The 11845-nt window shown below is 43.1% G+C and overlaps 2 protein-coding genes across 2 annotated transcripts; one reads left to right on the top strand and one right to left on the bottom strand.

Moving 5' to 3' along the window:
* Positions 1–1576: 1576 nt before the first annotated feature.
* LOC112879386 (bZIP transcription factor 2-like) lies at positions 1577–2517 on the top strand. The gene has a single exon (XM_025943628.1). It carries the CDS (start codon positions 1887–1889, stop codon positions 2430–2432), a length of 546 nt encoding a protein of 181 aa, XP_025799413.1. The 5' UTR covers positions 1577–1886; the 3' UTR covers positions 2433–2517.
* A 1716-nt stretch (positions 2518–4233) lies between these two features.
* Positions 4234–7925, bottom strand: LOC112879385. The gene is made up of 5 exons (XM_025943627.1): positions 7734–7925; positions 7530–7612; positions 6141–6244; positions 4784–4838; positions 4234–4709 (listed from the first exon to the last, which is right to left on the bottom strand). The coding sequence occupies exons 1-5, from the start codon at positions 7860–7862 to the stop codon at positions 4496–4498; spliced, it is 585 nt and encodes a 194-aa protein (XP_025799412.1). The 5' UTR covers positions 7863–7925; the 3' UTR covers positions 4234–4495.
* Between the last annotated feature and the right edge of the window lie 3920 nt (positions 7926–11845).

The raw sequence follows: 11845 nt of genomic DNA, 5'->3' as shown, positions 1-11845 counted from the left end.
CAGAATGCAAAAAAACGAAAACGACGCATTTGACAGGGGCATCACAAGAGGCAGGAACTAAAGTTGGCTAGCAAGTGCTTTATATATGATTTAATTTGTTCTTGGTGGTTGTGGCCTCGTGGGTTAGTGTCCGACTAGTGCTGCCACTCTACTGATAGAATGGACGCGCAAGTAACCCGTCTCAATCGCTAGGCGGGGGCCCTGCTTTTGCAAAAGCTGCGGCTGGCTCCGATGGCGTCAGCCGTCGATCCGATTGGCAGTCGTTACTGCTTCGAATAATGCAACAGTATTCCAGCTTTTTGGACAACGGGAAATGGAGATGCCGATGCATGCATATCGACAATGCTGAAAGCTTATTGCTTTGGGCACAAGAGCTGGTGAATTTGGTATGTCTCAAAACCAGTCTAAAAGGGCTATGCTCTAGCTGTATCACTAGTCACTAGCTAAATATTTCAAGGAAATTCAAAAGTGAAATACAGGCATTTGCTGAACTTTCGAGTTTTATGTTGTCTCCAACATGTGATTTCGTTTATTTTTCTTTGTTGTTAAATAAAGGTTTCACAGGGCTTCCCCTCCAGTTTCAGTTGATGATCCTATATAGTTGGTCAGATAGAGATTTGTAGGGGGACCTTCCTCCTGTTTTCTTTTTCCAAAGAAAAGGAAAACTAAAAGAGGATGAGGAGCAGAGCTGAAAGGCATGTTTGCGGCACCCTCTTTGTCTATTTTGGTTACATGGTTCATCTATTCATTTATGGTTTCGAGTAGTCAATTTGCAATTGTTTTTCTGCAAATTGTACCACTCATGGAGGGTGAGCAATATGTCTTAGTCAGAAAGCCCAAGGTGGTTGGGGTGTATACCCACGCCACCAAAAAAAAACTGACCTAAGTAAGGGCTAAGGCTCAGATCCTCAACTTATAACATGCAGATTTGGCTATTTTGAAAAGCCGCAATATGATCTCTCATATTAATTACTACGATACCAGCATCTAAATTGTTAAAGAAAAGTGCTACAGTGAAAAAGGAACGAGGTATCAATCCATCCTCTTAGCTGTCGAACTCCCATGGTAGTTATGTAAAGTTGTTACTAATCAAAGGCTCAAAAGCACTTGCAAGATGTGATCAAACTCATGGATGTCGGACTTGCACGGTGCATACTAGCAGATGTAAAAACTATACACGATACGCATAGCCGATCTGCTTCATAATATAGCTAGTGGCCTAACAATGTCAACCTGTTTATTGCCACAGTGCCTCTCAGTAGGTAAAGCTACATATCTATCCATACATCCAGCAGGTTCATGCTACACTCTAACCAGGTGAAAGAATTTTTATCTATAGACCAATTTGTTTGACGCCAGAGGCCAAAGGCCGAGCATCTTGGGGGAGAATACATTACATGCATGTAGCAAAAAGCAAGGTTTGGCACGGATGAACTGGAATAATTTTTACCCTTAGACAAGACTACTCACGCAAGTCAAGTCATGGATGCACACGAGAGGGTAAATAAACTCGCAGTGTAATGTTCTCTTGAAAAGCAAGGCTACCAAGAGGAGTACAGGGGTTAAGTGGCATGCTGTTTGGATATTGCTGCGCATAAAAGGCCAAAGCTCGCTCCTCATGGCCATGTACCAAATCAATAAACTAAAGCTACCAAATTCTACAAAAAGGAAGGAGGCGAGAGAAGGTGGCTTCTCTCTCTAGTCTTAGGCAAGCCAAACTACCATTGCTACGCTATAAAAGGCACTCACCAACCAAGTGCCTCCTCCGCTCACCCAGAGCAAAATCCATCAAGAGGCCAAGCCAAACCACAGGCCGGATTAGCCACATCGATCCCACTCCTACCTCGCTCTTGAAGATCTCCACTGAGCACACAAGTGAAGCAGCCATGCTGCACCAGCACCATTACCATGGAGGAGTAGCCACGGCCAACCTTCACTGCCTCACATCTCCGAACCCAGCATTCCACGCTCACTGCCACAGCAACATGATCGCCATGCCGTCCACTCCCTTCCACTTCCCGCCTTCTACCTTTGAACCTATCCACGAAGCACCGGCTGTCGTCGGCAACAGTCCAGCCGGCTCTGGTAGTGCTGATGATGCCTACGGCGGCCGCATGGTGATGGCAGAGGACGAGCGGAGGCGGCGGAGGATGGTCTCCAACCGGGAGTCCGCCAGGCGGTCGCGCATGCGCAAGCAGCGGCAGCTCACCGAACTGTGGGCGCAGGTCGTTCACCTCCGTGGCACCAACCGTCGCCTCCTCGACGAGCTGAACCAAGCAATGAGGGGCTGCAGTGACATGTGCTGCGAGAACGCCCAGCTCGAGAAAGAGAAGGCCGAGCTCAGTACCAAGCTCGAGCGCCTCATGCAAGCACAGAACACCACCACGCCAAGCTTCTCGTCAGAGCCGCGAGATGACACGGCTACTGAATAAATTCATTCTTATCTTCACATTTTAGCTACGATGATTGTTATTAGTATACCAAATAAAATATGTTTTGAGGTGGTTTATTTGGCCTTTTTTTTTGCCTTTTTAGTGTCTACGGGTATATTCTAACTACCTATTATGACATCTTTTTGTCAAGCTGGCTAAGATAAATTTGGATCAGTTGTACTAACAAGTTGCTATCAAAAGTACAGAAACAACACAGCACATAGATGAAAAAACAAGAAATTGCCGAAAAACCATCAAAGGATAAGAAGCCTCACGATTGGTTTCTTCCAAACGAATGATGCTTTCCACTGAAAATGATGTGGTGAGTGGGGTTGCCAGCTGTTGTAAACTTGGTTTCTTCAGTGCTTCTTTGGTAGTATTTCAGAAGTTGTATTTTCGAAAGGAAAAAGATAAGAAAAGATAGCTTTGGTTCATTCACAAACCAAGCAATAAAATCAATTCTTTTCAGATGCCTATTGAACTTAATTCTCTCGAAGATGAACAAATAAATATGTGAACGTGCGTCCTTGATTTAACTTCGAATCGAAATTTGATACATAAACATGAAAATGTTGTCTGAAAGAGCAAAATCAGATGTAAATATATTTTGTTTAGTTGTTCCAATAGAACATTTTCTTTTTCAAAGGATGGTACTGAAACAGACTTAATCATGAAACAAATAGCCAGTAAAAACTTGAACAACCAGAGGGATAGACATACCTTCGATTTCGTCTTAAAGAAGACTACCTCAGCTTCGAAACCGGGCTGGTTACAAGGTTTTGATTGACCCCGGAGTTCATCATTTTGCCACGAGAAGCCTTGGCAAAGGAATAGCTAGTAATTAACATAGTGGATTAAAAAATCAAGAAAAATGCACGAGCTAACATATCGAATTCACTGAACCCACAGGTAAACAGGTAACATGAACATCTCAAATGAGGATATAAATCATTCTGGAATCTAGATGCTTACACATGTTCTTTCAATGCCAAATTTGGACATAGAAACCACTTAAGATACATGTACACTAGTTCAAATATAATTTTAGAAATGCTGAATCTACTTTTGATTTCACTTGGAAATAACGTAATGCGGTAACATGGCAATAATATACCAGGTTCATTACCTTTCAGTAATGTGGGTGTCAAATTAATGTCGATGAAAATAGCACAAAGAAACTGATATAAGGATGCATCTGCAACAGGCAAGTGTGCCATCAAATCATGCTATCTAAGCTTGCGTGAGCATTTGAATAAAAAATGCAAAGGCAGACCACTGTGAGTTGCTCACATCACCAGGGCCAACATCGTGTTTAGAAAGCAAGAGTCTTGATACATACTTACACAAGCTGGCAGGCAAGGCCGACAAAAATAGAAAACCTCTGTAGGGTTGGCGATGCAGCTTTCCCTATAACAGGACAAGAACTGGAAAGTACTACAGCACTTCAACAAGCTCTCAAAAGAGCCAACATTCAGATACAACCTGTGTATTTGGGCAAATATATGAAAATGAATGTGCTTGAAAGAGTACTGGAACCAGATGACACTGCCTACAATTGTTAGCCCGGGGCAATGAGAAAATTGGGGACAAAAAGATACAAACATGGAAGATATGAACATTAACAAGATAAATATACTCATAATAGAAAGAATTACTGTCAAGTGTCAATAGCAGGCCATGGCCATCAGCATGCTTTCCAGAGTTATAGAATCGCCATGTGAAAAAGGTAGCTTCGTATTTCCATCCACTTGGGTATCGCCGCACAAAATTAAATTAAGTCACATAATGACATTCAGAGTAGTAAAGAAAATTTGATTTTTAGATTTGAGCAACCAGTTAATGGTTCACTAGGTATAGTCTATAATACATCAATTTGGATATCAAGAATACAACACTATTCCTTGCTACAGGTTCAACAAACTGAATTTAGATCAGGTTACAAACATTTTTGGAGTCAATTTTCTTTCATGATAGCTTACATACTTCAGGTTGCATACCCTCAGACTACAGAGGAACAGCAGACAACCCGATTTGACCGATTTGACTACTGTTAATGCATCAAGTCAAGTCTTCTTGGATTGCTGTCTCTTTCCAGGCGTTAGATTGTTTTCTGTGGCCAAAGCACTAGCATTATTTTTTGGTGAGACATCACCTGCTAGTGGAGAGCTGTTCTTGGCAGAGGAATCTGCTGCTGAAGATGGAGAATTTCCCTTCTCATGGCTGTTCTTGTCCCGACAAAAAAACTCTGGGTTTGCAAATGATCTTGTACATGGCCACCTAAGGAAAAAAAGATTTGGATGCTTGCTATACTGAAACCTGAAATGATTACTGAGTGCACACATGAAACATACCTGCTTGACTGAATTATTTCACCTTCAACAATGGTTTCTGCTTCAAAGATGTTCCCTATTAACATGATAAAGAACAGAACATTTATAAAAGACCTATGAAAAGAGAGCTAGGGCTGAGTCAAACTTATAATCAATCAAAATGAAATTTTGTTAAGCCACGGGGAACAGTCTCCAACTAGAAAACACATGGGAAACAAGGAGACTAACTATCAATCAAGGAAACAGTAATGAGAAAATCCTTACAAACAGAGACATTTAACAATACACTGCATTTGAAATACAAAGAGTTTTCAGGTTTTTTGCAGAGGCTTCTAGAATATTTGCACCAGAATTGGCATGCACAGGACCATCTGCAAATTGAGCAGAAAGATATGCTAGCAATGTCCATTCAGTAAAGTTGCCTTTTCCCGTCCTTTCCTTTTCTCCTCAGAGAATCCCATTTCTCTAGGAGTTCGCTAGTGGAAGACAGTAAAGTAAATTGAAATTCAGAAACGAAAATGGCAGCTCATTAGAAATTGTAAACATAAAGTACATTCTTATTGTTAATAGTTTCCAATACTGTGCTCCAATAAACATAGATTTGTAGTGCTTCAAGATGTTGATTAAATGAATTATTAACACAAAAGGTTCATACAGAAAAGATAGCCATATATCAATATCAGGTCTACTCAGTGCTGACTAACAAATAATTTGCATGGCCACGTTTGATGTAGCAATGGATCATTTTCCATAAGGAGTGACAAGCTAAGCACACACATCAACTATAAGCAACTTCAGGGGCAACATATACGTAAGGCTATCATGTTGTTGATACCTTCTTACTAGCACGGGAAGATGCAGTAGCAAGTTAGTTCTTCATTTTCAGGCAGCTAAACAGCAAATCTAAGACTAGCTTGAGCTGATGGTGAAAAGAGAAAAACTAGTTTTTTAGTTTAGCATCTGAAAGGAATTGTGATGATCCTAAATTGGATCACATTCAGATTCGGCTAAGCTCAAATAGAACGTAGACTTGAGTACATAGAGCTATCACATTAGAACTGACGATAAATAGGTTTAAGGAGTTCCCAATTTGTAAGAGAGTAATGTCCTTGACTTGCATATTGCAACTAATATGTCAGAGAACTGAGTCGTGGACTCCATTAAAAAATATGAAGAGTGTCACCCTAACTTTCGCTCATTCTGCTTATGTACACAAAACATTTCTGAGAGAAGTATAACACATTTTTCATTTGATGGCAGAGCTGCTACAGCCAGACAAAACGGCCTGCTTGTCTGTGATGAAACGAATTAAAAAACTGGGTGCACTAGATATTAGGTGACTCTAGATACTGCAAGAAGCTGAACAGTGCATCAGTACCTCCATCGAAAGCCTTTTTAGAGAAGAACTTGGCCCTCAAGCGGGCTGCTAGTATTGCTTGATATCGGTTGATCTTCTGTTCATGCTCTTGGATTACTGCTTCTCTGCACATGTCAAATACGATGCTTGAATTTTACTGCAACCTAGAAAGCTTCACACAGTGACAACATGCAGAATCTAAAGTTCAAAGCAAGGAGTAGCTTTTCTCTGTCAATCATGGGACTGCAGGATTAAGATGTTCTAATTTCTACTTCCTCCAAATCGCGAATGTATGTAAGTTATAATGGTCTTTGTTCTATACTTGTAAGGACCAATTAGGCCCTTCAAAATATAAGCGTATTTAACAGTAAAGAAAAAAAATCTAAGGTTTGAGGTCCTCAACCAAAAGGTAATTAGTGAAACAATTCAGAGGGCACCTTAAAAAGTCAAAAATGTCCAAACCTGCTTGTCAATCATGGGATTTTGATACATAAGTGGATAGAGAGACCTAAACTCTACAAGGTAGAACTGTAGAAGACATGACACTACAGATGAAAAAGAATCAATGTATAAGGACCAAACCTAACTTTTGTGTCATCAACTAGAGGACAGACATTTATCTTTTCTTCTTCTTCTCCCGGAGAACTACATATGCTGAGGAGAATCACAAAATTTGGAGAGTATTGTGCAAATGGTAGCCTTAAGACCTTGACACATTGTCTGAAAAGGTTAAACTAACATTATTCTTTTCGCCCATTAGTTTTACATGACTATCAACGACATATAGCCTAATCATGTCCTGTTCACATCACTGTCACACATGAAGAGATACTCGCCTGGGCACCATACCAGAACCACAACAACCCCCACAGGTTTTTGCAAATTAGTATATTTTTTGCCGAATTTTGCTTACAAACAAATATATTAAAGTCCTAAAATATTAGTGATGTTGTGCCAAAAGGGTTTCGGTTCTGGCTCCACCACAGCACCAGTCCTTGTTCACAAGGCAAAACCACAAATGGGGTGACTGATGTGGTACTCCTTTTTCTTTTTGGAGAAAAGGGTAGCTTCATTCATCAAAGGTTGTGATTACACTCCTGCTCAAGCAGCTCTTGACTGATGTGGTACTCCTGATTCTGGTATATATAACACTAATATACTGCGTATTGTTATAGGGTTACAGTAACAGGGTAACAATTCCATCTCATACATGCACTCGTAACACACATCTACCTCTATGGCTCTATCGACTATACAACAACGCGTTCACAGATTCTAATTCTACTCCATTTAGTCCTATGGGTGCACGCATAAAACAATGTAACCGTAAGTGAAGCAGCGTTTCTATCGAGAATTACGCAAAGACAGAGCATGCATTGCTGGAACAGAGGCAAGGGAGATCGCAATTACGAGTCATCATCCCGCGCCAAGTGGGGCTTGGCCTCCTCCTCCTGCTGCTGCGGGACAGCCGCGTCGGCAGCGTTTCCTCCCTCCTGCACGCACCAGTCAGGAGCTCAGCTTGGAGGGGGTCAGGGAGCAGAGCTGAACCTGAAGAGACAGAGGCAACGAGCCAAGAGCGAGCGATGGAGGAAAAAAATGGGATTGTGGGGGAACCTTGACTAGGTGCTGCTCCGACGTCGGGGCGGGGTTGGCGGCGGCGGTAGCAGCAGCAGCTGCTGCTGCTGCTTCTGGCGGCGGAGCGGGGGCGGTACCAGCGGTGCGCGGCCACGGGGAGGAAGCCATCGGTTACGCAGTGATGCGGACGCCGGTCTGCCGGGAGGCCGGCGCTGAGAAATTTGCTGGTGAATCGATGGAGAGTGCGAGGGGTGCCTGCCGGTATCTGGGTTTTATTTTGGGCGCACATGCTGCGCACGGTACCCTCCCATCTGAAATTAAAAATTTGAGAAGCCAGATTTAAATTTACTATTGGAATTTATGGGCTTGGCCTATTTTTTCTTATAAAAAAATTAAAAGCGCAGGGAGTTAGCTTTATCCCGTATGCATATTTAAGGAGGATCTCAACCGACTTAAATGCTTGTGAAGCTGCTAAGAGGAGATTGGTGAGCCACGCACGCGCACTCGCTCGCCTCGCTGAACCGAGGCCGTGGGCACGGCACGCTATAAAATATTGGTAGTTACTTCTGAAAATTAACCTTAACAGTATCAGTGATTTATAGCACCAGTAAGACAGTCATCAATGTGCCTCCAGCGCTGGACCCACCTCTACTCCTCCTTTTTATTGGGTTCACAGTAAAATTTGTGTTAACTTTGAACACGTGCATATGTTTTGTTTCACTCACCATAGTCATAAAATTATTAATTATATGTGTAATTTCCGAATTAAAATAAGCCTGAAAATGCCTATTTTTCTAACAATCTAAAAACCTGAATTCGCCGCGACTACTCACGTCGTTAGTACGGCAATCACGGTGGAGCGCCAGGAGGAAGGCCATGCCTTCGGTGTGCAGTGGCCTTCATCAGCGAAGTCCTTTCTGAACCAAGATTTATTACCCGACAATTTAGAAACTATTCTATGGTATAGTCATCACTTTCAAGAAGGTTCGCCATTATTTCGACGCATACAACATCTTGGTGGTCATTGATTTCCCATTGGCGGATATCCTCCACAATCGGAATGCCACCGGACGCATCTTCAAATGGGCAGTGGAACTGGAGGCTCTCACCCTCGACTTCAAGCCTCGGACGGCCATCAAGTCGCATGCACTAATCGATTTTATGGCGGAGTGACGAGAAAACCAAGTGGAAGTCCCAGCAAACCAGTCAGAGCATTGGGTCATGTATTTCGATGGCTCACTCAAACTCGGTGGCGATGACAGAGAGCACTTTTCATCAGTCCAAGAGGAGAATAACTCAAGTACGTGTTCCAGATACTATTCGAGGTCTCTAACAACGAAGCCGAGTATGAAGCGCTATTGCACGGTCTATGTTTGGCAGTCTCTCTGGGCATCAAGCGACTGCTAGTATACAGTGACTTCTTGTTGGTGGTCCAACAAGTCAACAAAGAGTGGGACGTCAACAAGGACACCATGGACGCGTACGTTGCGGAGATACGCAAGCTCGAGAACAAGTTTTCAGGGCTGGAAATCCATCATGTTATTCGCGACAACATGAGAGCGGATGTATTCTCGAAACGGGGTTCTAATCGAGCTAATATCCCACCGGAAGTTTTCGTACATGAGTTGCATCAACCTTCCATCAAGATATCAGATTCAAGTTCCATCGCTCAGAGTCCAAAGGAACCCGACCAAGAGGTCTTGATGATCGAGGTTGACTGGCGGGTGACCTTCATCAACTATATCCAGGAGCGTAAACAACCCCCTCGCGTCGACCCAAAAGGCGCTGAGGCTACACGCATCTTGAGGCGCAGTCAAGGGTACGTTCTAGTCAGGGATAACTTGTACAAGCGTGGATCAGCGTCAAGCATACTCATAAAGTGTATCGGCACGGAGGAGGGCGGAGAAATACTCCAAGAGACCATGCTGCTTCTCGCGCATTAATCAGCAAGGCTTTTAGATCTGGTTTCTACTGGCCGACTGATTTGGCAGACGCCGAAGCACTCGTTCGCCGGTGCATAAACTGCCCGTTTTTAAGCAAACAGCCACATGTCCCAACTCAAAACATCAACACCATACCACCTTCATGGCCATTTGCATGCTGGGGCCTGGACATGATAGGCCCTCTGACCACTACGCCGGGTGGTTTTACTCACGTGTTGGTGGCCATCGATAAGTTTACCAAGTGGATCGAGTACAAGCAAATAACAACGCTTTCTGCAGATCAAGTGGTTAGCGTTATGTGCGATATCTTGCACCGTTTTGGTTTCCCCAACACCATCATCACGGACCTGGGATCCAATTTTCACTCGCATCAGTTTTGGGATTTCTGTGAACGCAGCTCCATTGAAGTCAAGTACGTTTCAGTGGCTCACCCGCGGGCTAACGGCTAGATTAAGCGCGCCAACGGCTTGATTCTTGATGGCTTGAAGAAACGACTCTACGACGAGAACAACAAATTTCTAGTACAACTCCGTTTTACTGGTTTACGACTGGTATTACGTGCAAGTTTGCTAAAGGGGTCTCGCTCTCATACTTCTAGTAACAGATTACTAGTTTCCGACTAGTATCCTATGTTACTGAAGGGGCCTCGCTCCTATAATTTCAGTACAACTCCATTTTACTGGTTTACGACTGGTATTACACACAAGTTTGCTGAAGGTGTCTTGCTCCCATACTTTCAGTAACAGATTACTATCCTATGTTACTGAAGGGGCCTCGCTCCTATAGTACAACTCTATTATACTGGTTTACGACTGGTATTACACGCAAGTTTGCTAAAGCGGCCTCACTCCCATACTTCCATTAATAGATTAATAGTTCACATACTTTCATTAACAGATTAATAGTTTCCAACTAGTATCCTACGTTACTGAAGGGCCTCGCTCCTAGGACAAGGCGTTTACTAGCTTGCGACTAGTTTTACGCGTGTTCGACTACTTCGACTACTAATCTCGCCTACATATCTAGTTAGACTCGATTCCGACTAGTTGGTTTCATCGACAGTATAAGATCCAGTAGCAACTTGGCCAATTTCTAAGCTAGGGGGCTGACGCCACCCACTACTGAGCTTATACTATGCGACTCATTTAGCTCTCAGGCTCGGGGGCTGGATGAGATAGGGCAACTAGCGTGTTTTCAGTGACAGCTCTCACATTTTCAGGCTGGACGCTGTAAAACTATTCGGAAGATCCCAATTTAAGAGGCTTTTGAAGATTTATCTCGGAAAGATAATTATTAACCATTATTTCTAGGATTCTATTCCGCTATAAGGGGTTTTTCAAATTATTAACTCAGAGATCTTATCTAGCCATTGAATCAGGGAACAAGATCTGATTTGATCGGTCATTTAGGATGTTTTTTGAAGAAATTATTTGTTTAACCATTTTTTCACGGAATTCTTCCCGAAAAAAGCGATTTTCGAATTTCTAGACCAATTTGCCCATCTTTACCATCAAATCTTTATCATCATATATTACATGCCACGATTCTTTAGAATCCTTTTATTACAAACCTTGGGAATTTGGATTCAAGGCTCAGGGGCTGCGGGACACGTGTGAAAGCATCTAGGCCCCTAATTCGTGTTTTGGTAATTAATGACAACGGTTTGTGGATTAACAATTCTTTTTGACAAAATGAGTATAGGTTGATCCACAGATGAATGAGAGTTATTTGCGAACATGTGGATCTTTGGAGACGATGAGAAAAGTTTGGGCTCAAGGCAAAGGTATAAAATAGGGTCCTTTGAATTTTACCGGTCACAAGGTGCTTAGTGGATGATAAGTGACCGGATTTGTTGGATAGATAGCCGTACTATCAAGAGGGGTCATGTACTTGTGCTTGACAGGTCTCTAGTGCCATTTTGCTCAAAATATCTAAGTGCATGCATAAGGGCTAACTTCGTTTTGTCGGATTTTGAAAAAGAACAAGTTTGAGAGCTGACTGCTCAAAAGCGGACGGTCCGCACCATGGGAGCGGACGGTCCGCTACCGTTACTGATGGATAGTGGGAGTGTCTTGTGGCCGGCGGACGGTCCGGCCACCTTGGGCGGACGGTCCGCCACTCTAACTCTCTTGTTTCCTGAAGAGGGTGTTCTCTGGTCTGTCTTGTGGCCCGGTCCGCGGACGGTCCGCCTCTGGGGGGCGGACGGTC

The sequence above is a fragment of the Panicum hallii genome, chromosome 2 (genome assembly GCF_002211085.1).
Source record: "Panicum hallii strain FIL2 chromosome 2, PHallii_v3.1, whole genome shotgun sequence".
In the NCBI taxonomy this organism is placed as follows: Eukaryota; Viridiplantae; Streptophyta; class Magnoliopsida; order Poales; family Poaceae; genus Panicum; species Panicum hallii.
Note: the sequence above shows the minus strand (reverse complement) of the source record. Positions and strands in the feature narration are given on the sequence as shown.